Here is a 26,665-nt window from a genome sequence, read left to right on the forward strand (position 1 = left end):
GGCATAGGTAGTCCTTTTATTCAAGCGTATAATTAGTGGCATTTATTTCTAGCTTTTTCGCATCACTATAAACAGAAACTTTGGCCACTAAGCAGTAACTTCCCACTTGTCTCTCCCTCAGCCCCTGGGCTTCCCAGGTGGCACAGTGGTAACGAATCTGCCTGCCAGTGCAGGAGATGTGAAAAACTGGGTTTGATCCCTGGTTTAGGAAGATCCCTTGGAGGAGGAAATGGCAACCCACTCCAGTATTCTTGCCTGGACTATTCCGTGGACAGAGGAGCCTGGGGTAGCAAAGAGTTAGACACCACTGAGAGACTCAGCGCTGAACATCACCTGGTAACCTCTAATCTAATTTCTGTCTCTGGATTTGCCTATTCTGGATAATTTCATGTAAGTGGAATCATAGAATATTTGTCCTTTTGTGTCTTTTTTTAATATAGCTTAATATTTTCAAGGATTATCCATATTGTAGCTTTTATCAGAACTTTGTTCCTTTTTACGGCTGAACAACATTCCATTATGTGTATATTTACTGTGTTCATCTGTTGACGGATGCTTGGGTTGTTCTCATCTCTTGCCTGTTGTGAATAATGTTGCTGTGAACATGGCTATGTGATTGTCTGTCTGGGCCCCTGTTTTCAGTCCTTTGGGTCTGTGCCTGGGAGTGGAATTGCTGGGTCATGTGATGATACTGTGGTTGAGAGACAGCAGACTTCACGGTGCCTATACCATTTTACATTACCACCACCACTGCACAAGGGTTCCAATTTCTCTGCATCCTCACCAGTGCTTTTTACTGTTGCTTTTTTACTCTAGCTCCCATAGTAGGTGGAAGTGCTATTGCATTTTGGTTGATTTGCCTTTCCCTGATGACCGGTGATGTTGATCGGGTACCCTGTGCTTATTGGCCATTTGTATATTTTCTTTGGAGAGATGTCTGTTCAGATACTTTGCTCACTTTAAAATAGGTTAGGGTTAGGGTTGAATTGATGATAAATGAAAGGAATTTCTGGTCTCTGAATTCTATTCCATTGGTCCATACGCCTGTCCTTATGCTAGTACCACTGTTTTGTTAACTGTTGCTTTGTAGTAAGCTTTGAAATTGGGAAGTTTGAGTCCTACAACTTTGTTCTTTTTCAGGGTTGTTTTGCCTATTATAGTCCCTTGAATTTCCATATTAATTTTATATATATATATTTTCATTTCTGGAAAAAAAGCCATTGGGAATTTGATGAGGATTTAACTGAGTATTATGTTTAACCCATAAACATAGGATGAGCTTTCATTTATTTGTCTTTAATGTCTTTTAAGAATGTTTTCCAGTTTTTGTTGTCTTTCACCTCCTTGGATAAATTTTTTCCTAATTAATTTATTCTTTATAATACTATTGTGAATGGAATTGTTTTCTTAGTTTCCTTTTTGGATTGTATCATTCCTAGTGTATAGAAATAACTGAATTTTGTTTGTTGACTTTGTATCCTGAGTTTGTTTCTCAGCTTTAATAATTTGTGTGTGTGTATCCGTTTTTTAGAATTTTCTACCCAATAGGATCGTGTCATCTGCAAGTAAGAGTTTTACTTTTTCCTTTCCAGTTTGGATTCATTTTCTTTTCCTTGCATAACTGCTCTGGTTAAAACTCCAGTATTTTATTGAATAGAAGTGGCAAAAGTAGGCATTCCTGGTCTTAAGAGAAAAGCTTTTAGTCTTCCATAGTGTTGGAGAGATTCTCTTCTATTTCCTAGTTTATTGAGTGTTTTGTTTAATCAGGAAAAGGTGCTGATTTTGTCAAATGCTTTTTTGGGGGGTGTGATGGGGAATGAGTTGAGATGTTTAGTTTTAAGGAGTTCTAGGATTTTGGAGCTCTTTGAGGAAAAGACATGACTATAAATGGCAGTTGCATGCTTTATTGGGGGTAGCTTTATTTGAGCCCTGTTATGACAGGTTGCAAGAATGCGTCACCCCTTCCTGAGACAGCAGCATGGGCCACCACCCAGAAGGGGAGCAGGGCCACGGAACTCCTGGGGGAGAGGGAGGTTCCTTCCAGGGAGGTTTGCATTCAGGAATCTCTGGGTTCAGAAGTGCAAAGTGCAGGAGGCCTAGGGGTCTTCATGGCCCCAGGTTTGTCTTATTTACAGCTTCCAGATGCTGGGTGTAATTTTGGTGAGTATGCAAAATGGGTGGGCTCTAAATGACTGAAAATATGTTTGTTTGGGCTACATATAAACAGTTGCATGTGAAAATTTTGATTTGGCTCTGGTGGAAAAGTTTCATCGAACCCACGTCTCTTAACGTCTCCTGCACTGGCAGACGGGTTCTTTACCCCTAGCACCACCTGGGAAGCCCCAACGCTTTCTAAGAGTCCTTCAGATGTTTTTAGGAGAATGTGTCACAGTGTGGCATTGCCATGGGCACCACCTCGCCCCAGGGGGTAGCTCAGCACAGAGCAACCCCATGTGGTCCTTTGCCTTTGAAGTAAGGCTTGGTACGGACGAGGAATCTGAGCACAGCTAGTGATGCAAGGCCAGAGAAGGCAATGGCAGCCCACTCCAGTACTCTTCCTGGAAAATCCCATGGACAGCGGGCTGCCTTCTGTGGGGTCGCACAGAGTCAGACATGACTGAGGCGACTTAGCAGCAGCAGCAGCAGTGATGCAAGGCCGCACCCGGGCCCCATTCCCTGTCTCATCTCCGCATACTGCATGCCAGCTGTTGCTTGCTGCTGTTTGGACTCACACAGTGTGTTCCTGAGTTTTCTGTCTCCATCAGGCATCACATATGCCTAGTTTTATGTTCTCTGTCCCTGCTTCCTGTAGCTGGGATAGAAAATCAGATGACAGAACTTAGTCACTTTTAAAATAAATAAAAATGAAGGTATTAATACTTTTGCACATTTATTTTGCCCACCAGATGATAACATTGCTACATTTAGTTTATTTACTGATCATGTGGTGGTATTTTTTTAGTTTTTTGGAAAAGTGAACACCATAATTAAGCCATGACTTGCTTGACAGTTGTTTAAGACAAGAGCTTCAAGACATTCGACTAAACCGTTTTCCACATCAGTAGCAGTTTAATATCAGTGTTTAGTCTTCAGAAAGTGTCAAAAAAAAAAAAAAAAAAAAAACCAAAAAACAGGTAACGTGTAATTGTTCTGCCAAGTACTTTTCTGTTATGATTCAGATCTCTAGTATCTCATAATGATGCCTAGTTTCCTAAAATATCAGCCTTCCTGCCAACTTTAAAGTGACTGTGCTGTCATCTTTGAAGAAAAATAAGAGTATAATGGTCACCAGTTGCTTTAAGCTACTGTCTCCATCCATTAGACCTGTGTTCTGGAGTAAAATGTAACCCTTCCTGTGACCAGGACCATGCTCACGGGGGAGTGTTCAGTTAGGGCTAGGTTCTCTGACATTTGGAGATTACATAATACTGCTTTTGCTTTGGATGTAGTTCTGTGTGTATTTTAAACAAAACATGCTCGGTAATGTGTAGGAAGCTGGATTTTCTTTGAGCTGTACTTTTTTTTCATGTAAAATCATAAGTGATTTTGCAAGTGTGTATCATTCACTATCTTGAAATTTGTATTATAAAATTTTATGTAAGAATAATTTCATTATGCAAACATGAATTCTAAAATTCTGCCATTTCTCACCATCAGCTCATTCTGCCCCTACCTTCCACCCTCAGGATATAATTAACTGTCTTATCTGACAACTGCATTTTCCTTGGCTTCCCTCATAGCATAGTTGGTAAAGAATCCGCCTGCAATGCAAGACACCCCGGTTTGATTCCTGGGTCGGAAAGATCCGATGGAGAAGGGATAGGCTACCCACTCCAGTATTTCTTGGGCTTCCCTTGTGGCTCAACTGGGAAAGAATCCGCCAGCTATGTGGGAGACCTGGGTTTGATCACTGGGTTGGGGAGATCCCCTGGATAAGGGAAAGGCTACACTCCAGTATTTTGGCCTGGAGAATTCCATAGTCCATGGGGTTGCAAAGAGTCAGACACAGCTGAGCAGCTTTCACTTTCTTTGTCACAATAAAAGCTTTTAATCCGCATAACTAGGCTTTCAATACAGAGTTGATTGGAGACAGACAAGGCGACTATTGATCTAGTGTGTGGCACCTTCATCATAGTTTATTCCTATAGGATTCGTTTCAGTTCAGTTCAGTTGCTCAGTTGTGTTCAACCCTTTGTGACCCCATGGACTGTAGCATGCCAGGTTTCCCTGTCCATCACCAATTCCTGGAACTTGCTCAAACTCATGTCCATTGAGTCAGTGGTGCCATCCAACCATCTCCCCCTCTGTTGTCCCCTTTTCCTCCCACCTTCAATCTTTCCCAGCATCAGCGTCTTTTCCAGTGAGTCAGTTCTTCGCATCAGGTGGCCAAAGTATTGGAGTTTCACCTTCAGCATCAGTCCTTCCAATGAATATTCAGGACTGATTTCCTTTAGGATGGACTGGCTGGATCTCCTTGCAGTCCAAGGGACTCTTTAAAAGAGTCTTCTCCAACACTACAGTTCAAAAGCATCAATTCTTCAGCGCTCAGCTTTGTTTATAGCCCAACTCTCACATCCATACATGTGTACATGTGTGCACATACATGTGTACATACATAGGATTCCTTTAGACTTTATGAAATAATGAAAACGACTCCTTGCCCCCTTTCTGGAGGTTTTGAGAACTTGGTTTTGGAACTTTTTTTTTTTTTTTCCAGTTTTTTAGCTTATTTAAAATGACGTATTTCTGGGCTTCCCTGGTGCTACAGTGGTTAAGAATGCAGAGGCACCAGTTTGATCCCTGGCCCTGGAAGACCCCACATGCCACGGGGCAACTAAGCCCGTGCACCAAACTACTGAGCCTGTGCTCTAGAGCCAGGGAGCTGCAACTGCTGAAGCCTAGAGCTGGTGCTCAACCTGAGGAGCCCATGCACCTAAGCCCATGGGCACAGGAAAGCCCAGCCCAACCAAAAATGGACACATTTGAGTTTGTTCATAGGCAGCAAGTGGTTCACGGATAAAAGACTGGATTGAGTTAAACCTGGATAAAGTTAAGCTGGATTGAGTTAAAACAGAGTTACTCCCAGTGGCTGCCGGCAACTCCCCTCATCTCTTAATGCCTGTCACTCCATTCTCGTGTGTACTTGGAGTGCTGGGAAGGCGCTACGGATGAAAAATACAGTCAACATGATTATGTCGAAAATATGAAAAAACATGGCATTTAAAAATTAACCTCTATATGAATTATTCTAACCGAAAGTACTTCTGCCTGCATGTTTGTAAAAGGCAAACATGGTTGCTGTCCCATTGGGCGCTTCAAAAAATGAGTGAAGATTATATTGGAAACATGAAGGCCATGTTTTGTGAGTGCTGAGCGTCTGAATTAGTCTAGCCACTGACACCTGAGCACTAAGGGCAGGGAAGTGAAACTTCTTGGCCGCCAATTTTTTTCTGTCAACTCGGGGGCATTTATTCTACTTCGTAGGGGAAAGCCATGTGCTGACTTGTGCTGTCATTTGCTTGCTTTTTCTTAAATGTAAATGCTATTCTGATGAAACGTTCAGATTTCCTTGGAAAAGAATAAAAGGCTGTGAACACTTTATTGGGCTTCCCAGGTGGCACAGTGGTGAAGAATCCACCAGTAAATGCAGGAGACTGCAGGTTGGATCCCTGGGTCGGTAAGATTCCCCTGGAGTAGGAAATGGAAACCCGCTCCGGTATTCTTGCCTGAAAAATTACATGGAGGAGCCTGGCGGGCTACGGTCCATGGGGTTGCAGAGTCGGATACGACTGAGCACACAAAAACAAAACACTGTCAAGCGCGCGTGTGTAATTTTCTGGAACGTTTCTTCTCCGCGGGAGACAGATTCGGCCCCGCCCCTCCCAGTTCAGAGCTCCTGCTGAGGCTAAGCTCGCGCCCCGAATTTCCCGCTGACCGCGGCTCCAGGTCCACGGCCCGCCCAGAGCAGCTCGGGTTCCTCTCTGGCCCGCGCGCGCCCCTCCCCTGCGCGCGTCTCCGGCCCCGGCGGCCGGGGGCGGGAGGGGGGGACACAGACGCGGAGCCCGGGGCGGGGGAGGGGACGTGTGGCCTCACAACGGCAGGGGCGGCCCAGTTCTCGCGAGGCTTCCGCTCTGACGGGAAGCGGCGGCAGCGCCGCGTGGGGTACGGATGCGCTCGGAGGATGGAGCCGGGGGCCCCGGTGTGGCCGTTGCTACGCGGGGTCCGAGCGGGAGGGAGAAACCATCATCCGCAGAAAGCCAGTTCCGCCGGGAGTCTCCGCGGCGGGAGGCCGAAGCGCCGCTGGCCTCCTTCTCCAGCTGTGGGAGCGGCGCAGGCAAACCTCGCGAGGAAAAGAGGACGGTCTTGAGCAAAGTGAGGGCGGTGCGGGGGCGGTTCGGGGCCGGCAAACCTCGCGATAAGAGACTGCCCTGAGCGGCTGAGGGCGGGGCCGCTGGCTTTCCAGCACCGCGGACAGCGGCGTCTGGGCGGTGAGGAAGCGATTGGCCGCCCACTCCAGCGTGCTTGGGCCTCCCGGGTGGCTCAGCGGGTAGAGAACCCGCCCGCAGTACGGGAGACCCGTGTTCGATCCGTGGGTCGGGGAAGATCCTCTGGAGACGGGCCACTCCAGTGTTCTGGCCTGGAGAATTCCTTGGACTGGGTAGTCCATGGGGTCACAAAGAGTCGGACGCAACTGAGCGACTTTTACTTCACTTTGACTTTCCCGGGTGTTTCCCGGCGAGGCTGGGACGCCGGGCCCGCCAGTGCCGTTCTGCGCAGTAGCTTTTCTCGCTGAGGGGAGCGGGGCCGCGGGCGGGCGGCAGACGCTGCCCCCCGGGCGCTCTGCCGCGGCGCCGCCTGCGGGTCCCGACCGCGTCGTAATGAGCGCGTGGGCCGCACTGCCAGCGGCTGTCTGACTTTAATGACCATTGCCTGGGGAAGGGCTACTGTCCGCAGCCTTTTCTGACGTCACCGATCCCTGTTAGACTATTGAGCCCTCGTATTTCACTCATTTTAGGATAGTTGTTGTTGTTGTTAAGTCGTGTCCGACTCTGTCACCGCATGGACTGCAGCAAGGCAGACCTCCCTGTCCGTCACCATCTTCCGGAGTTTGCCTAAGTTCATGCTCATTGCAGCGGTGAGGCTGTCCAGCCATCTCATCCTCTGACGCCCTCTTCTCCTGCTCTCAATCTTTCCCAGCATCAGGGACTTTTCCCAATGAGTCCTCTGTTCGCAGCAGATGACCAAAATACTGGAGCTTCAGCTTCAGTCCTTCCAGTGAATATTCAGGGTTTGATCTCCCTTAAGATTGACTGGTTAGATCTCCTTGCCGTCCAAGGGACTCTCAGGAGGCTTCTCCAGCACCGCAGTTGGAAGGCATCAATTCTTTGGTGTTCTGCCTTCTTTACGGTCCACCTTTCACAACCATGATATCCTAAAATACTCCGAGCTGGATATTCCGAGCAGAAACGGGGTGACCGGGATGCGGGTGGTGGTTGTTTAGTCGCTAAGTCGTGTCCCACTTAGTAGCTGCAGCTTAATGAGGTTCTAATGAATCCAACTAGCGACCTCTCTCCCCAGGTGGTCATCCGGCGGCTTCCCCCCAGCCTCACCAAGGAGCAGCTGGAACAGCAGCTGCACCCGCTGCCTGCACACGATTACTTCGAGTTCTTTACTGCTGATGTCAGGTGAGAAGACCTCACCAGCCTTAGGACGCCGAGCGGGAGTTCCCCGGCGGTCCAGGGTTAGGACTCCGAGCTTTCACTGTCCGCACCGGTTCAACCCCTGAACGGGGCACTAAGATCCCACAGGCTGTGCCATGGGGCCAAGAAAAGGGGGAAAAAAAAAAAGGGAGAGAGAGAGGCACTGTCGTTGGATGGTAAAGTAATATAGATAATAGAAGCCATCTCTGTTTAAACTTCTTTCCCACACGTATGCAGAAATCAGTGCAGACCATTATTTCTTCAAGTTCTTTCTAAGTAGTCGAATTACTAAATTCCCTTAAAATGATTTGAGTATCTCCATAGCATCAACATAGTCTAAAAAGAAAAGCAGTCTAACACCATATTACTTAATTTTATTTTGGATATCACTAAACTTTATTTACCCCTTCCCTGGTGGCTCAGAGGTTAAAGCATCTGCCTGGAATGCGGGAGACCCTGTGGTTGAACATCCCTGAGTTGGGAAGATCCCCTGGAGACAACCCTGAAATGGCAACCCACTCCAGTACTGTTTCCTGGAGAATCCCAGGGAGGGAGGAGCCTGGTAGGCTACAGTCCATGGGGTTGCAAAGAGTCGGACACGACTGAGCAACTTCACTTTAAACTTTATTTAATACTACATTTTATATGAAATAAATTGTATTAAAATATAAGAAAGAAAAATGAATAAATAATAGATGTACAACCTAATGAGTTTTTACAAGTGAACACACCCATGTAACTCAGACCCCAGTGTTCCCTTCCAGAACTGACATCCCTACTTTCAATCCACCTCTGCTAAGTTATGTCTCTTTCTGTTCCCTTTTGCAGCTTGGTAGTAAGATGTTTCTGTCAGTGCTTTAACAGTTCAATATCTACTTTTTATTAAAAAAGAGCAGACCTCAAGTTAGCCCAACAGGGGACAGATCAGCTAGAATTTAGTGAATTTCACTGTGTGATTTCTTAGTGATTTCACATTATCTGTATTATTTTTCTCTTCAATATCATGAGTTCTCATTTATAGCAGTCATACATACTTTCCTTTTGAATAAATACCTTTCAGTAAAAAATGTCAGTTCAGTCAGAGAAAAGTATCACAGGTAAATATAGATTTGGTTTTTTTTTTTTTTTAAAAAACAACGTAAACATGATTTTTTCAAATGACTCAAGTTTAGGATACAGTTAAAGGAGGTCAGGCACTGGACTCAGAGTGACTCAGATTGGAATCCCAGCCCCACCGTTTTACCAACTGCTCCTTCTGCAGGTACCTGATATTTCTGGACCTTAGTGTTCTAGTGTTCTCATCCATGAAATGGGGTTGAAAGTTCCTGCCTATGAAGGACATTGGTAACTGTGAGATAGAGGAGAAAGGTTTAGTTCTATGTCCCATGCTGCATGCTATAATAAATACTCTTTTAAGATAACATAAACATGCTCTTTAAATCTGTAAAGGATCTCTTTACAATATAACATTTTTTCTGAATGAATCATGACTGCGTTGTATTGCAGTCATGATGTATGATTAGGAATGATCTCTGAATAACCTTGCTTTTGATTTCCTACCTCTGAGAACCAGTATTTTAACCCTGGCTCTGTGTAGTAGAGAAACCAACCTAAAGTATCTCCGAAATCTTTAAAAAAAAATCTCAGTTAATATTTTGTTTGGATTTTTTTGAAGAAGAGTACCCAGATTGTTGTAATTAACTGAGAAATGATTCTTTGGCATAAAGGTTTTATCTGAAATAGTTTGTTGTATCCAGAAAAGAAAAAAAAAAATTAAAAGAAGTCTTAAGTTGTTTTGGTCTTAAGTTTTTTACTATTTTCATTGTTGTCTCTTCTTTCAGTCTTTATCCTCATCTCTACTCAAGAGCATACATTAACTTTAGAAATCCAGATGACATCCTTCTTTTTAGAGATCGTTTTGATGGATATATCTTCATTGATAGTAAAGGTTGGGTCATTGGCTTTTTAAACTCTTCATTATAATTTCTGGGTACATTAATTAAGTTTTGCTAGATGTTTGTGAGTTTTAATTGAGTCCATAGATGCTAATCTAAAATAACTTCTTAAACTTTGATTATGTTACTGTGATTATGAGCTTATGTTGAAAATTAAAATTATATATAAACCAAAGAATTCTAGCAATTTTGTGTAGACAGCCTACTTAGGTATTATCATTGGACAGTGAAGTTTTTCTCATAATGAGTTTTCTGGATAAGTAAACTTTACTATTTTATGTAAAACTTTTCTGGATAAGTAAAATTCATTCTCTTATGCAAACTAAATTATTTTGTCCTAGTGCTATGTACTAGGCATTATGGGCACAGCATGAAAAGTGAATCAGACATTGTCCCTGTCTGTCTGAAGCCCTGCTCTTCTCCTAGGTCTTGACTTTATGCTGCATAGTTGAGTATAAAGCAAATATAGAAAAGTGTCTTGCAGATAAATGAGAGTTAAAATATCAGTCATCTGACAAATATAAAAGTGGCTAAAGGGTTTGGTACCAAGGTAGAAGTGTTTCATCTCTTGATTAAGCAGATTCTGTTAGTAAACATTTCTGTTTGTCCCCCACCCTAATATAGCAACAAAATTAGTTTCAAGTTACTTTCATCCTGAATTTTTCTGTATGAAGCAAATCTTACCTGAATATCATGTACATCCTTTGAAACCCTCTCTTTAAATGAGTGTCTCTTGTAAGCTATGTCACTTCCTCGAATTCATATAACAGATTAATAATTGAATTAACCTTTAAAATTAAAAAATATAAGCTATGACTAGGAAAGCTATTTAAAGGTATTCCAAAATAAGCTCTTTGGTGGGAGAGTGAAGAAGTTTATTGAGGTATAAGTTACACATGGTTAAAAAGTACCACTTTAAGGTATATAGCTTAATGAATTTTGAATATGTAACCACATGTAACCACAACTACAATGTAAGGAATTAGTTTATTTAGTAAATAATTGCTAATTCTTTGTTTAAATCTGGAGCTAAGATTACTGTTATTTGAAAGTATAATTAAATTATAGTTTAAATGGTAACATTATCAATGCTATGCTCAGTGCTTAAAAGTAAGCTAGATTATTGTTTCAAAATGAATACAGTAGAATTTCAGAATGGCTTTTGTAATTTGTTTCCTGTTAAAGGGCTAGAATATCCTGCAGTGGTAGAATTTGCTCCATTCCAGAAGATAGCGAAAAAGAAGCTAAAGAAAAAAGATGCCAAAACCGGAAGCATTGAAGATGGTGAGTCCTTTTTCAAGTAGTGGATTGTGAAGCTTCAAAATTAAGCACATTGGTCAAATATAATTATTTCCCATACATGGGAAGTAATACATTTCTCTTTTTTTCTGTTTTAATTTACAGACCCAGAGTATAAGAAATTTTTAGAAACTTACTGTGTGGAGGAGGAGAAAACTAGTGCCAGTCCTGAAACTCTTCTGGGAGACATAGAGGCAAAGACACGAGAACTTATTGGTCTGTTTTGCTCATTTTTTTCTCTTTATTGAGATATGTATTTATAGAGTATATTTTTTCTTTTTCATGATATAAAAAATGGACACATGTGACAGGCTTGGCAGAAATATAGAGTGTTTCCCAGTTTTGACAAAAGGAAAAGGATGTCAGCATGGCAAATGGGGAAAGTATTTCTGATTATCTCTCGGTGGAGAGAGAACACCTGAGTTTTCAGTTACGATCATTCTGCTTCAAAGTTCTGATGCTCTGAATTGGCAGCCGAGAATACATCTGAGTGCTGTGTGTTGGGCTGCGTCAGGGAAGCTTATGTCTCAGAGCTGAAGTCAGTTATCTTTGTAAAGAGCAGCCACAGTAATGAGATGCTTTGCTTAAGTGTGATGTCATCTTGCCATCATTCAAAAACTGTCACAGCCCCTGAGCAAGTGAGGCAGATGCGTGGATAAGCCCAGTCAGAGTGCTGAATCTGGTTTGAATCACGCCTTCAGCCTTCTACCCACAAGTGATATATTTTGGGAATGGCTGTATCCTAGTAGCAATCTGCCTGAAGATCAAGGGTAGACATGAAACTCCTTTCTCTATCAGGCAACCTGCTTGTCACTCTCAAACACATGTGTAGTATCTCCCTTCTCACTTCTGTTGGGTCTGGGGCCTCCTTACTGCCTAACACTTCTCTGCCCTCCCCTCCCATACCTACCTCCTGCTCACCCACTAAGACGTACAAGACAGAACAGCTACACTGTTATAGTTTATCTTCTTTGTCCTCTCCCTCTACATTAATTGTCCTCTCATTCTGCTTCCCTGTTCCCCACCCCCCCAACAGAATGGTATTTTTGTCTTTGTAGTCTCAGTACATAGTACATTGCTTGGACAAGTTAGGTATTTGGTAAATGTGTGTTGCATAAATTAGTAAGAAAGGTTAACATTATTGAAACATTCTTCATTAGTCTAATAATGAAGTTTTGTGTTTTATAGGAGGTGATTTAATGTGTGACTGGAAGGATCTTTAATCACTGCAGTATTTACAGAGATGTGTTTAGCTCATGTTGACTGGGTGCCGACTCTGAGTCAGGGTCCGGGGCAGCATGAGGACAGGACACACAGGCTTCTGCCCTCTGTAGCTGCCCTCCTACTGGGGTGGCTGGAGCAAATACAAGCAGAAACGCTTAAGCCCAAACATCTCCTCTTGTGAGAAGTGCCACAGATATGATGGAGTAGGATATTGGGATAGAGAGTGAGGCCTCTCTGAGACTATATTTGAGCCAAGTCCAGTGGAGCCAAGAGATGGAAGGAGAGGGCTGGAGGCTGGCACTCTGGGCCTGCGTGGTTGGACACAGCGGGCAAGAGGCAGAGTTGCTGGAGAGGCAGGGCCATCGCATAATGGGCTGGAGACCATCGAGGGTGTGATCTGGTCTGATTTATTTTTCCTCATCACTCTGGTTGCCACGGAAGATGGAGAAGCTGGGCTCTGCTTGGAGCCTCTGCTGTCCTCGGGGAATGTGGCTGGATGAGTCCGGCAGAGTCAGCATGTGTTCTGGAGGTTGAACTGACAGGACTGGCTGAGGACTAGGTGTGGGGGTGAGACAGCAGAAAGGATCATGGCCTCCAGGAGCTCAACTTGAGCAGGTCAGTGGTTTATGGCACCTTGACTGAGGTGGAAAAGAAAACAGTGTTGAGGGAAAATTGCAGTTTCACAGTAGAACATAGCGATTTTAAGAAGAGCTAAGCAAGGAAGCAAATTAGAAATTATTTACAAAACTCAAGTTCCTCCCCCTCCCATCTCTTTACTGCTTCTTCTTAAACACCCTTGTGCAGGACCTTTTCTTCTGGGCAGTTGTTGGATATCCTCCTGCTGGTCACACACACACACACACACACACACACAGTCCCACAGAGTCCAGCCGTCCTCTTGCAGAGGAGAGATCTGTCGTCCTCTACGTTCCCAGCACCTTGCCCAGTGCTTGGTGCATAGGAGATGCAGCGTAACTATTTACTAAATGAATAAATGTGACTTAGAATCCACGAGCCCAGAGGAGCCTGTAGAACTTTGTTTCTGTGATTCCTGTTTCTGCCTATTTAAATGTAAACTTAATCAAGCAATTTATGGCAAATGCCTTTTTCTTTCCTTAGATTCTAACCTTTAGTGGATTCTTAGTCTCCAGTCTGAGCCGTGTGAGTTATGTGCAAGTGTCAGTTCACTCTAAAGTTGCAGTTCAGTGCTGGCCTGTCAAGAGTCTTTAGAGCAGACAGACCTGGGCCTAGGTCCCAGCTCTGAGACTTAGCAGCCATGGGACTTGCTTCCGCTTAGGTGGTTGTGGCCAAGCCTAGTAAGTGGGGACTGTTCTACTGCAGGTTAAATGAGGGCTACATGGTCATGCATGTTCTGTTTAGTAAAAGATGCACCTTTATGGTTTGTAAAGCACTTTCTTTGGGGCTTCTCTGATGGCTCAGTGGTAAAGAATTCATCTGGAATGCAGGAGATGCAGGTTTGATCCCTGGGTCAGGAAGATCTCCTGGAGGAGGAAATGGCAACCCACTCCAGTATTCTTGGCTGAAAAACTCCATGGTGGGCTGCACAGTTCATGGGGTGGCAGAGTCAGATGTAACTGTGCAACAGAGCATGCCAAGCACTTTCTTATACAGGGTGTCACTTACCCATCATATCAGTCCTCTGAGGGAACAAGGCAGGTGTTTATAGTAAAGGGGGGAAGACAGGTGGAGTCTTCATATCAACCCCCCTTACCCCCCTACCACCCGTTCCCCTGTAGGTCTCAGCCCTGCAGCAGCTGACAAGTCCAGAACCTCCACAGTGCAGAGCAGAGTCCTCACTCATTTCCAGCCGTGCCTCCACCCCATGGATACCAAAATCTGTGGGTGCTTAAGTCCCCTCTATAAAATTGTGTTATATTTGCATGCAGCTTACACACGTCCTGCTGTATACTTTAAGTCATGTCTGGATTACTTATAATACCTGATACACTGTAAATGCTGTGATAGTTGCCACTGAGTCACAGATTCAAAGTTTCGCTTTTTGGAACTTTCTGTAAATTTTTTCCCAAATATTTTTGATCCACAGTTGGTTGAATCTGCAGATGCAGAACTGGTGGATGTGAGGGCCGTCTGTATATAAATAGAATATTTGGGCAGTTTAATGTATTCATTTTGCTATTTTGCTTTTATATCATTTTTGAGTAATATATAAGACTCCTTAAGAATAAGGCATTAAATGCCTAGTATGTGTAAAACTGTCAGTAGCTCCAAATTACTTGACTTTATAGAGATAGAGTAAGAATTCCCCCAGATAAAATGAATGCTCACGTAATATTTAAAACTATATATTCTTCTCTTGTTTTAAAGGTTGAATTGAAAACAAGTATTTAAAATAGGGAAATCTTATTTTACAGTTAAATACTACATTGCAGTTTTTGTATTTTAGCTAGAAGAACCACACCTCTCTTGGAATATATTAAAAACAGAAAATTAGAGAAGCAGGTAGGTCTGGCTTTTTACCCTGTGAGTAGCCTTCTTGTTTCCATCATGTCTGTGCAGACAATTTATACACACACTTTCCACATCTTTAGCGAATTCGAGAAGAAAAACGAGAGGAGCGGAGGAGGAGGGAGCTGGAAAAGAAGCGCCTACGGGAAGAAGAGAAGCGGCGGCGGCGGGAGGAGGAGAAGTGCAGGAGGAAAGCAGCAGAAAAGCAGAAGAAAACGGCGGCTGAGAAGGAAGTAAGGATGAAGGTAACTTCCAGGAGTGTCAGAGGGAGGGGTTCTGCTTAGATTTGCCTTTCAAGAAAGACTTCCTAACTAAAAAACTGCACATTTGAAACCGGCTGGCTTTGTGTATCCTGGCCTTTCTATATGCAGGCTGACTCTTAGAACTGGTTGTGTCATTTCTTTTGTGGTAGCAGCAATGGTTTCTACATCTCTTCCCCCATTTTTTCTTTGACTGACTCATTCATTTAGCAAGGTGATTTAGGTTTTTTCTCTGTGTAAATTTACTGCCCAGTTGGGGTCAACTGTTACCTTCTTAGTATTCTGCTCAGGTGACTAACTCAGTCTAGATTCCAACCTATTGTGCATTTTACCTCTTCTATGAAGTGTTTAAAGTTCCCTTTAAGGAGTCATTAAAATCGTGTAATATAAAGGGAAAAAAATGAAAGGTCAGGACCAGGTGGGAACTAGGTGGAGAGGAAAGGAGAGGAAAGAGATCACAGTTGCCATAATCAAGCAACAGGTCAGTTGCTGATACGCTCAGCAATCAGAAACAGAAAAGTTGATCAGAAACGTTTTCATTATCCACGAGGAGAAAACATGCCATTTCTTCAAGGAAAGCAAAGCTTTTTCTAGGCCTTTTCTCGCATAGGTAATCATATGGGGTTCACTGGCATTTAAGGGAATGTCTTAACGGTGCGCCTGTGAAACAGGCAGCCGTGTGTACCAATCAGGACTGGCCTGGTGATGCTGCAGTGAAAGCGGCCTCAGGGTCTCCCTGGTTTCATGCAGCTCTTCCTGCTCACGTTACGTGTTCATTGCGCATTGCTCAGCGTAGCCCTCCAGTGACCCAAGCTGATGAGGCTCCATCTTGCATTTGCTTCCACAGTCTTTCTGACAGGGGATGAGGTGTGTAACAGCAGATTGCACACTGGTTCTTAAACCTTTTATACCTGCTGCATTTCACTGGCCAATGAAGGGCATATCCCCATCTAATGTCAGTTTGAAGGGCAGCAGCAGCATCAGGAGGATAGCCTGAAACGCCTGATGAACAGCACTCATGCAGAGCAGTTTCTGAAGGCCGCTTCTTGAAATGTGTCCCCTTAAGTGTCAGGATTTGCTGAAAAACCCAGCCTGATGGAAGTGTGGGCCAGGTCATGTTGTTCCAGCATGTCTGCTGCAAAGATAAACTCAGCATGCAAGATGAGCGAGAAGCTGGACAGAGTGGTTTCCTTCATCTTGGCTTTGATGACAATTCTTACAGATCTATGTAGCTTTAAAATCTCATAACCTGATGATAACATTGATGAAATTGAGGGGCCCAGTCAAGATTATTAAGTGAAGATTGTCTATCTTGCTTATGCCAGGACATGGACCTAATAACAGGCAAAGCCAGGGTGTCCCCTGAAAATAACTCAGAGAGTGTCTCCTGTTTGTCCATGTGGTTTAGTGTGAGCACAACTATTCAGAGCAGAAATGTAGCTGATACACTTCCTATAACAAACTTACATAGTCTCAGCAGTATAAATTAACAGCCCTTGAAAGATAATAAAATGAAGCTGCAATACTATGGGAAGGGCTTTGTCATTGTAGAATGTCAGCTCTGTCATGACCAGAGGGGAGGAAGGTATATCCCCAATGCAGACCTTACACTTGCAGGTATGCAGATATTGTCTAAGCTTTTCCTTTACCTTTCTCAGCAAAATGTAGTAGCACTTAATGCTTGATATTCTCAAAAGTGGTTTTTTCAACAGCTTTGAGAGTTTTTCAGGAAGAATTATTGAAACTTGTAGCCTACAATTTTGACTCTTAATTTTAAGTAAGACTTACAGTATGTGAAGTATAACATTTTATTTTTACATGTTTGAATATAGAATTAGAATTCAAAATAAGCCAAAGAAATAAAAACAAATTATGTCAGTAAAAGTAACTGTAGGACTCTTCACATAGAAAAAGAAACCAAAACATGGGCACAACAGGAGAAAGGCTTAGTCTTATTGAATCTGGTAAAACAGAATCCTGGTGGCAGGTTAGATCCCACTGACATGAGTCATCCACAACTCTGTCGTCCGAGTGTCTGATCTGATCTGGGCTTCTGATCTGACAGTACGTATCTGACTCTAAGGGGAGCCTTTTATGAGCATGTGCTTAGTGTGGGGATCTCTGACCTAAGATTCATCTGGGGAAATAAAAATTTTAAAAAAGGAAACCTAAAAAAATAAAATCTGTAAAAAAAGACCAAAAGAATTTGTATTGATAAGCTAAAAGTGAGGAGGGCAGAGAGAGGTCCTCATGGCCCTTTTTTACTGTAAAGAAAATACGACTCACGGAGAGCAACCCAGTGGTTTATTTCCCTCAGAAAACTAAGCAGTGAGCTCAAGTTGAAGAAGGCAGTCAGGTTGCCAGAGTCACAAATGAAATTCCTGAAAACTGTGTACAGTTGTAGGCTATTATCTGAAAACGTTGTGTGACCTTTTCCACGAAGCTCTGTAGGAAAAGGTGTGTGAGATCAGTTTACAAGCATGGATGCAGACTGGACGGGGCACACATGTCCTCTCTGCTGTCCTCTGTGCTCCCTCCCCGCGGTCCTCCCTGCTGCCCTCTGTGCTCTCTCCCCCTCTGTCCTCCGAGCTGTCCTCCGTGCTCCCTCCCCGCTTTTCTCTCTGATGCCCTCCCTGCTGTCCTCCGTGCTCCCTCTCCCTCTGTCCTCCCCACTGTCCTCTGTGCTCCCTCCCTGCTGTTCTCCCCTCTGTCCTCTGTGCTCCCTCCCCACTGTCATCTCTGCTGCCCTCCCTGCTCCCTCCCCGCTATCCTCCCTGCTGCCTTCCGTGCTCCTTCCCCTGTGTCCTCCGTGCTCCCTCCCCGCTCCCTCCCCTCTGTCCTCCTCGCTGCCCTCTGTGCTCCCTCCCCACTGTCCTCCCTGTTGCCCTCGGTGCTCCCTCCTCGCTGCCCTCCCTGCTGTCCTCCCCGCTGCCCTCCATGCTTCCTCCCTGCTGTCCTCCCCTCTGTCCTCTGTCCTTCCTCCCCGCTGTCATCTCTGCTGCCCTCTCTGCTCCCTCCCCTCTGTCCTCCCCGCTGTCCTCCGTGCTCCCTCCCTGCTGTCTTCTCCACTGTCGTCCTCGCTGCCCTCTGTGCTCCCTCCCCACTGTCCTCCCCGCTGCCATCCGTGCTTCCTCCCTGCTGTCCTTCCTGTTGCCCTCCATGCTCCCTCCCTGCTGTCCACCCCACTGCCCTCCCCACTGCTGTCCGTGCTCCCTCCCCACTGTTCTCCCTGCTGCCGTCCGTGCTCCCTCCCCTCTGTCCTCCCCGCTGTCTTCCATGCTCCCTCCCTGCTGTCCTCCCCGCTGCCCTCTGTGCTTCCTCCCCACTGTCCTCCCCACTGCCCTCTGTGTTCCCTCCCAACTGTCCTCCCCGTTGCCCTCCATGCTCCCTCTCTGCTGTCCACCCCGCTGCCCTCTGTGCTCTCTCCCCGCTGTCCTCCCCACTGCCCTTCATGCTCGCTCCCCCTGTCCTCCCTGCTGTCCTCCATGCTCCCTCCCCGCTGTCCTCCTGCTGCCCCCTGCTCCCTCCCCACTGCCCTCTGTGCTCCCTACCCTTCTGTCCTCCCTGCTGTTTTCTGTGCTCCCTCCCTGCTGTCCTCCCTGCTGCCCTCCATGCTCCCTCCCCGCTGTGCTCTGTGCTCCCTCCCCCTCTCTCCTCCCCACTGCCCTCCATGCTCCCTCCCCCTCTGTCCTCCCCGCTGTCCTCTGTGCTCCCTCCCTGCTGTCCTCCCCGCTGCCTTCCGTGCTCCTTCCCCACTGTCCTCCCCACTGCCCTCAGTGCTCACTCCCTGCTGTCCTCCCAGCATGCCCTCCCCACTGTCCTCCATGCTCCCTCCCCACTGTCCTCCCTGCTGTCCTCCCCACTCCCTCTGCACTGTTCTCCCTGCTGCCCTCTGTGCTGTCTCCCTGATGTCCTCCATGCTCTCTCCCCCACTGTCCTCCCTGCTGTCCTCCATGCTACCTCCCTGTTGTTCTCCCCTCTGTCCTCTGTGCTCCCTCCCCTCTGTCCTCCCCGCTGTCCTCCATGCTCCCTCCCTGCTGTCCTCCCCGCTGCCCTCTGTGCTTCCTCCCCACTGTCCTCCCCACTGCCCTCTGTGTTCCCGCCCAACTGTCCTCCCCGTTGCCCTCCATGCTCCCTCCCTGCTGTTCTCCCCTCTGTCCTCTGTGCTCCCTCCCCGCTGTCTTCCCCGCTGCCCTCCGTGCTCCCTCCCTGATGTCCTCCATGCTCCCTCCCCACTGTCCTGCCTGCTGTCCTCCGTGCTCCCTCCCCGCTGTCCTCCCCGCTGTCCTCCGTGCTCCCTCCCCCTCTGTCTTCCCCACTGCCCTCTGTGCTCCCTCCCTGCTGTCCTCCCTGCATGCCCTCCCCACTGTCCTCCGTGCTCACTCCCCATCTGCCCTTCCCACTGTTCTCCGTGCTGCCTCCCCCTCTGTCCTCCCCTCTGTGCTCCGTGCTCCCTCCCCCTCTTCCCACACAGGGAGTTCCCCCACCCCACCAGACTCAGGCCCTCTCAGGATGGCTCTCCTTGCCGTCTGCTCCCTGGGCACATCCTGTCTGTGCAGGGAGCCCTTCGCTGACCCCTTGAGAAACCATTCCTCCTCCCTCCCCCACACATTGTACTTTTATTCTGTTTATTATGTGTCTGTAGCATTTTATAACCTCCTGAGATTATCTGGCTCACTCTTCTGTTTTCGTCACTGTGGATATGGTTCTCCCACTCCCGTGATGCCACCACCTTGGCAAGAGTATCAAGTGTGAGGCCCTAACTGTGGACCCTCATTTTGTACAACTGCATTTCTAGCCCCGAGCCTGGGCTCTCTTCCCCAGTTCAGGGCACATAGCTCATCAAACCCTTGCTACCTCTGGAGTGATAGGAATGTCTTGTATGCTAAGAGCTAACAGGTGGCTGGGGCCCTGGATGGCTTCAGGATGGAATCTGGTCACCAGAGAGACCAGGCATGATTACAGGGTTAGAACTTTGAGCGCCATCCCCACCTCCCACGAGGGAAAGGACTGGAGATTGAGTTCAGTCATCAGTGGCCAGAGGTGCAATCGGTGATGCCTATGGAATGGCATCTCCATAAAAGTCCTGAAGTGTGGAGTTTGGAGAGTAACCTAGCTGGTGGACATACACATCCTGCTGCCAAGAGAGTGGAGGAGGGAGGCCTCAGACTGGTCCCAGGTACCACGCCCCGAGCTCTCTCCCAGCTGGCTGGGCCTGAGCCATACTCTTCATAACAAACCAGTAATAGTAAGTAAAGTGCTTCCTGAGTTCCATGAGTCATTCTCATTCAAGAACTCCCTGAATTTATAGCTGGTCAGTCACAAGCACTGGTGACAACTTGGGACTAACACCTGGCGTCTGAAGTGGGGACGGCCCCGTGGGATCTGACCTTGACCCCAGGTAGATGGCGTCAGAAGTGGGTTGGCTCATAGGGCAACAGCCTGTGTTGAGAGTCGCGGAGGTGGTGTTGGAAAAACTCTTTGGTTTCAGAAATATTGTTACAACAGTTTGTAGGGGCCTAAACTACTTGTTGGATTGATGGAGACATTCACTATTGCGTTTCCCTGTGGTTTGCATATATTACTTTTTAAACTAAAAAAAGATAGACTTGTTACCTGAAAGGATTCCCCATAGGCAGGTAACATAGTGCAGGTAACCTCTGATGAGAAGCAACTTTCACAATTGTTTCTGACAGTCTGTGTTTCATTCTTAAATGATTGCATTTAGTGAAATGTGTTTGTGTATAGTTTTTCTGTACCACAACTTAAATAAGTTCACTTTTATAAGTGAGAGCAAAATTCTTACATGTAGACTTACATTCATGTTCTACAAACTAACTCTGCCTGTGGTACTAAAGTTCAAAGAGTAAGAACAGAAGGAAGGTCCAATTTCATAACAGAATCAGTGTATCAGCGTTATTGCTAAGTCTGTTACAAGAAAGAGAGCAATAGGCATTTTGAAAACTATTCTCAAAGTCATCAACAGTAAAACATCTTTAAAAAGTTTTTTTCTGTTTTATAAAAGTAATACGTGTTCATTTCAGAAAAACTAGAACCTATAGATGAAAGGAAAGAAAATCATTTCTGCTAACTGAAAATAATAACACAGTATTGCATGCCTTTTAGACATTTTTCTATTAATATATCTGTGAATCAACATATAAATAGGAATCAGATCATTCTGCTTTGTAACATTCTATTCTTCATATATATAATATTTTTTATCACAATATCTTAAATTGTTTCTCATAACTACAAAGTACCTCATTGACTGAACGTACCCGTGTATATTTAACCAAAAACCTGTTTATTGGATCTTTAGCTTATGTTTTTTGCTATTCAAACATTTGAGCTTGATATCGGTGTATATTTTAACTTATTTACTAAGTACTTTCTTTTTACTATACTCTTAAAGTGGTATTTTACTAGCATTATAATTTCTCAGCTTCTCAAAAAACCAGAAAAGGGAGAGGAGCCGAGCACTGAGAAACCAAAAGAAAGAGCGGAGGAGATCGACCCTGGAGATGGGAGGTGGGAGCCCTGTCCCAGTGGGACGGTCCTGAAGCCCAAGCCCTCGGGGGGCTCGCTGGAGGAGCTCTGGGAGAGGTGAGCCGAGCTCTTGTTTCTTGGACCATGTTCTGCACCTCAAGTTGTCATCAAGTTGTGGTCGTATATCCTTCTGCAGTGTGAGTAAATGCTTGTATTTCATAAATGTGCTTGGGATTCAGGAGTTCTGCTGGGGTGTGCTTGTCCACACCTTGTCTCTGTGGTCAGGGCCATGCTGACGGTGAACCGGTCAGCCTGCAGCCTCGAGGCTGTCTTCAGGCAGGGAGTGTCCTGTCTCCACAGTCTACTCTTCCGCTGCTTCTCTTGGATTCCTGCCTCTGCTTGTCCCGTCTTCTCTCCTTCTCACTCTCTTCCTCAGGGGGCTCTGTCAGTTTGAGCTCTCTTCTGTGCTCTCGTCCTGTTTCTGGCACAGATGGGCGCTTGCAGATCTTTTTGTTCCATGAGCCCTGCTGCCATCCTGTGCAGAGCCACAGACAGTATGTGGGGCTCATGGAGAGAAAGACTTTACGGTGAGCTAAGCAGCGACTTATTTACTTAGTATTCATTTAACAGTTTGATACATGCATATGTGAATTTTTTAAATTAACTTTAGCTCTGCTTGGAACAGAAACGCAAACTGTAAATACCAGGTCTGTGTCATGATGGATGTCCATCTGGTCTACTAGGAGAGCCCCTTGACTACTTCTGGTCTCATTTGCTTTATCTGTAAAAGAAACAGAGGGTTCTATTTATTAGGAATTACAAGAATGTATATATATGTGTGTGTATATGATACCTAGCATAGTGCCTATTGCATATATGTCACTCAGGCATAAGAGTAAATATTGTTATTACTCTTGTTTATTCATCTTTTCAAAGTTTCTTATTGAGCATCTGTCATGTGCCCGTCATGTGCAAACCTGCACAACAGTGATGAGCAGACTGTGTCTTCCCTGCCTGCTTCTGGAAGGGAAGACAGATAGTTGTCAGGCAGTTTATGTAAGGTTACTGATAATTTGTGTTGAATCACAGGTCACAAAATGACAGTGATAAAGAGCAAAGGGATAAGGAGAGAAGATCCCGAGAAAAAGAACTTGAAGCACAACGATGCCACTCGGATGACAGCAGGAAACACAGAGCCCACTGTGAGCTGGAGAAATGTGCAGGAAGAAGCGGAGAAGAGCTGGCGTGGGGGAAAGGACTGGCCGCAGACAGAGGGAGGAAAGGAAGCCAGGACGGTGGCTGCCCTGCGGAAGCGGCCGAGAGGCTGGGAAGGGAGAAGAGCGAAGACTGGCCAGCACCCAGAAAGGAGCGCATGGGAAACAAGGTTCTTTTACTCTTTCATTTCGCCTGCTCACAGTATAAACTGTAATCCTGCAGGCTTACAGCTGCTTTTCCAAACAAAAATGTTTTATTTAACCAAGTGTCTTGAGGTGTCTTGAGATGCAGGACCACAGGCTTTGACAGTGTCTTAGGGCTCCCTGTCCTGAAAGGCTATGTCTGTAGAGCAGTGAGTCTTGTCAAGTGAGAGGGTACCAGGGCCTGAGATGAAACCAGCATCTCCTTTACTTAGAGAATTGATTTTTTTTTAACTAAGAAAGAAAAAAAAAAACACAAAACCCTTTTATTTAGCATAAAACTGCACATTCACACTATTTGCCTGAAAATAAGTAATGGAAAGATTATCTATTTTTCCCCTAAGACAGTAAGGAATATCTGTCTTGGTGCTCCCTTTTACGTTATTAACAGTGTTCTGATTTTTAACTGAAGTTTAGTTGATTTACAATATTGCGCTAGTTTCAGGTGTACTGCGAACTGGTAATTTTTTTCAGATTATATTCCGTGATAGGTTAATACAAGATATTGAACGTAATTCCTGTGCTATGCAGTAAATCCTCGCTGCTTTTCTATTTTATGTTTAGTAGTTTGTATCTGTTAATCCCATACTCCTAATTTGTCCCTCCCTCTTTCCTTCTCTCCGTTGATAATCGTAAGTTTGTTTTCTATGACTGTGGGTCAATTTCTGATTTGTATATAGATTCATTTATATTATTTTTAGAGTCTACATGTAAGTGGTAATCATATAGTTACTTTCTCTGACTTACTTCACTTAGTACGATAATCTCTAGGCTCATGCATGTTGCTGCAAATGTTCATTATTTCATTCTTTTTATGACTGAGTAATAGTACATAGTATATATGTACCACATCTTCTTTATCCACTTACCTGTCAATGGGCACTTAAGTTGCTTCCATACCTTGACTACAGTAAGTCTCCCACATACGAGCAAATTCTGGTCAGAGAGTGTGTTCATTAAGTCCAATTTGTTCATAAGTCCAACAAAGTTAGCCCAGGTACCCAACTAACACAATTGGCTATGTAGTACTGTATTGTAATAGGCTTATAATACTTTTCACACAAGTAATACATAAGTTTATTGAGTTATATGAGTTGTTTATGTAGTTTGGATATTAACCTCTTGTTGGTCACATCATTGGCAAATATTTTCTCCCATTCTGTAAGGGGTTTTTTATTGGTGGTTTCCTTTGCTGTGCAGAAGCATCTAAGTTTAATTAGGTCTCATTTGTTTATTTTCTTTTGCTTTGGGAGAGTGACCTAAGAAAATATTGCTATGATTTATGTCAGAGGATGTTTTGCCTGTGTCCTCTTCTAGGATTTTGATGATGTCATGTCTTATATTTAGGTTTTTAAACAATTTTGAGTTTATTTTTGTGCGTGGTGTGAGGGTATGTTCTCATATATGTTCTCAGTGATTTGTGTGTAGCTGTCCAGCTCCCCCAACGCCCCTTGCTGCTGAGACTGTCTTTTCTCCATTGTGTATTCTTGCCTCCTTTGGCTTAGATTAATTAACTATGGATGTGTGGGTTTATTTCTGGGCTCTCTACTCTGTTCCATTGATCCATATGTCTGGTTTTGCACCATAATGTTTTGATTACTGTGGTTTTGCAGTATAGTCTGACATCTGAAAGGGTTACACCTTCAGCTTTGTTGTTTTATGTCAGGATTGCTTGGGCAGTTCTGGGCTGTTTGTGGTTCTATATAAATTTAAGGATTATTTATTCTAGTTCTGTGAGAAATATCATGGGTATTTTGATAGGGATTGCATTACCTCTGTAGATTGCTTTGGCTAGTGTGGCTGTTTTAGCAGTATTAATTTTTCTGATCCAAGAGTGTGTGAAAGAGCGTGATAGGCTATACAGGTCTACCAAGCTCTTTCCCACTCTTCTCATTGGCCAGGCTGATATTAAGGAAAAGGACGTTCTGGTAAACCCCATGGTAGCAACTGTGGGGACTTCACACACAGCCCAGGAGTGGTGGGCAAAGGTGAGTGGTGAGCCCTAGAGAAACAGCAGAAGACATGACCCCCGAGTCACACTGCCCCCCATGTGGACCTGGAAGGCCATGCTGCTGTTTTGCCCATGTACACATACGGCTCCTGTAGGACTGGCTGGCCTCCGCAACAGTCCTGGCCTGCAGAATCACTTTGTCCTTCCCTGGCTTTGCTTTCTCATGCCCTGAAGCAGTTTTATTTCATTTCATGTACTTTATCCAGTCATATTTTTATCCCACCACCTCGAAGAGTTTAGTATGATGACTGGTTAGTATTTTCTATAAAGGGGACAGTTGAGGAATAAGCTACACAGAAATTATAGCTTATTACAAATGTGTGTGCCTGCTCAGTTCATAGCTCAAAGGCCATGTCTTTGTTTCCGATCTTGCATCCACCGTGTATGGTGAGTTTGAGGGGTTGTGATGAGTGTGTTTGAGTTTTCACCTCTCACAATAGGAGGGAATGCCATGATTGTACCAATTCCACAGAGTGGTCTAGGTTTGAGCAATAATACTTTCTCAGAGACTAACTTTACTTTCAAGTTATTTTGAATACTAAGTCTTTCTTTTTCATGGCCTATTTTAAAATCTCAAAATGCCTAGTTTCTGAGATAGTGCTATGAAAAAGGCTGATTTTTACCTGCTAGACTGATTTTCTTTAGATAATTAGGATTATCAGGGCCTAAAATAGATAGAGCTGTTGCCCCAACCTGTGTTTCTGGCCCTTGGAAGAGTAACACGCCTTCTCTCCTGGCAGGACCGGTCAGGCTTGCAGCTGTACCAGCCCAGATCGCGCATCCAAGCCCGTGACTGTGATGGAAGACACCCCGAGGAGGGCCGCAACGGGAGGAGGGGTGAGGTGGAAGACTCAACGGTGGCTTTAGCTGAGAAGAGTGAAGAGGTGGTGTGGGGCGACATGCATGTTGGTGATGTGGGTCGGGGCTCCCCACCTCAACACTCTGTGGATTTGAGAGGGCGTTCCTTCCGGAAGTGTATAAATTAGCCTGGGATAAAACCTGCACACTGAATTTACTCCTAGTGAAGAAATGAGAAACCAGAACTATAAAGGTGGCATAGAAATACAAGAAACCGTTCTTAAGTAATCTTTTAAAACTTTGAACAGAGTTACAGATTTTACCATTTCTGTTATAAACTGGTATATATAATTTAACCAGAACCAAAAGAAAATTAGTATTGTGTGAATTCTGAAGCACTTTCAACATGTTGTAGGAATACCGTGGACTTTGAGTTTTACGCATTCATGAGTAAATGGTCTGTATCTCGTGCCTTTTTTGGTTTTCTGTGAGCTGTAGTTTCTTGGAAGTGAGCAGCTCTCATTCCTTGTAACTCTTGTAATTCGGTCACTCATGTACCTCCTTTCATAAGAATTCACTAAGGCTGTGGTGCTGTTGTCCCTCTGATAGGAACTCTAACTCTGTATAAAGCCCCAAAGGTCTAATTGTTGCCCTTTTAACACTATGGCCACTGAATTAACAAAAACAGTTCCAGTCTTTTTGATGGGGTGCTCATGGTTTATAACATACATGGCATTATTTTGAAAGAGGGATAACTTAGGTATGGCATTGGGTATTTTTCTCTTTGCAGCCTGAGGCAGTTGTAAAATAACTTAATGTAGCTTTTTGCAACTGTGTATTCTATAATACTTTTTCTTTTGGTGAAATTTTAAATGTTAATGTTTTTGGCATTGTGCTCTTTGTACCATTTATTAAATAAAAATTTTAGTTGCTATGAATTTGAACTCCAGTTATGATACTTTCCCTACACAGAATGTTATGTGATAGAAAACTGCTTTTTAAAATGTAGCTGTAATCATCTGAATGT

At 44.7% G+C, this 26,665-nt stretch overlaps 1 protein-coding gene across 4 annotated transcripts; it reads left to right on the forward strand.

The window, feature by feature from the left end:
• The first annotated feature begins 6,093 nt into the window (after positions 1-6,093).
• UPF3A (UPF3A regulator of nonsense mediated mRNA decay) lies at positions 6,094-26,582 on the forward strand. 4 transcript variants are annotated; one of them, XM_061133111.1, is made up of 11 exons: positions 6,094-6,372; positions 7,579-7,685; positions 9,542-9,648; positions 10,841-10,939; positions 11,060-11,170; positions 13,936-14,037; positions 14,604-14,659; positions 14,749-14,898; positions 21,371-21,531; positions 22,504-22,798; positions 25,581-26,582. In XM_061133111.1, the coding sequence occupies exons 1-11, from the start codon at positions 6,169-6,171 to the stop codon at positions 25,824-25,826; spliced, it is 1,638 nt and encodes a 545-aa protein (XP_060989094.1). In that variant the 5' UTR covers positions 6,094-6,168; the 3' UTR covers positions 25,827-26,582. The 4 variants fall into 4 exon arrangements, with proteins under 4 accessions (XP_060989094.1, XP_060989093.1, XP_060989095.1 ...); XM_061133110.1 differs by having other exon boundaries at positions 6,095-6,372; positions 14,749-14,910; XM_061133112.1 differs by lacking the exon at positions 13,936-14,037 and having other exon boundaries at positions 6,098-6,372; positions 14,749-14,910.
• Positions 26,583-26,665: the final 83 nt, after the last annotated feature.

This window comes from Dama dama, chromosome 30 (genome assembly GCF_033118175.1).
Source record: "Dama dama isolate Ldn47 chromosome 30, ASM3311817v1, whole genome shotgun sequence".
NCBI lineage: Eukaryota > Metazoa > Chordata > Mammalia > Artiodactyla > Cervidae > Dama > Dama dama.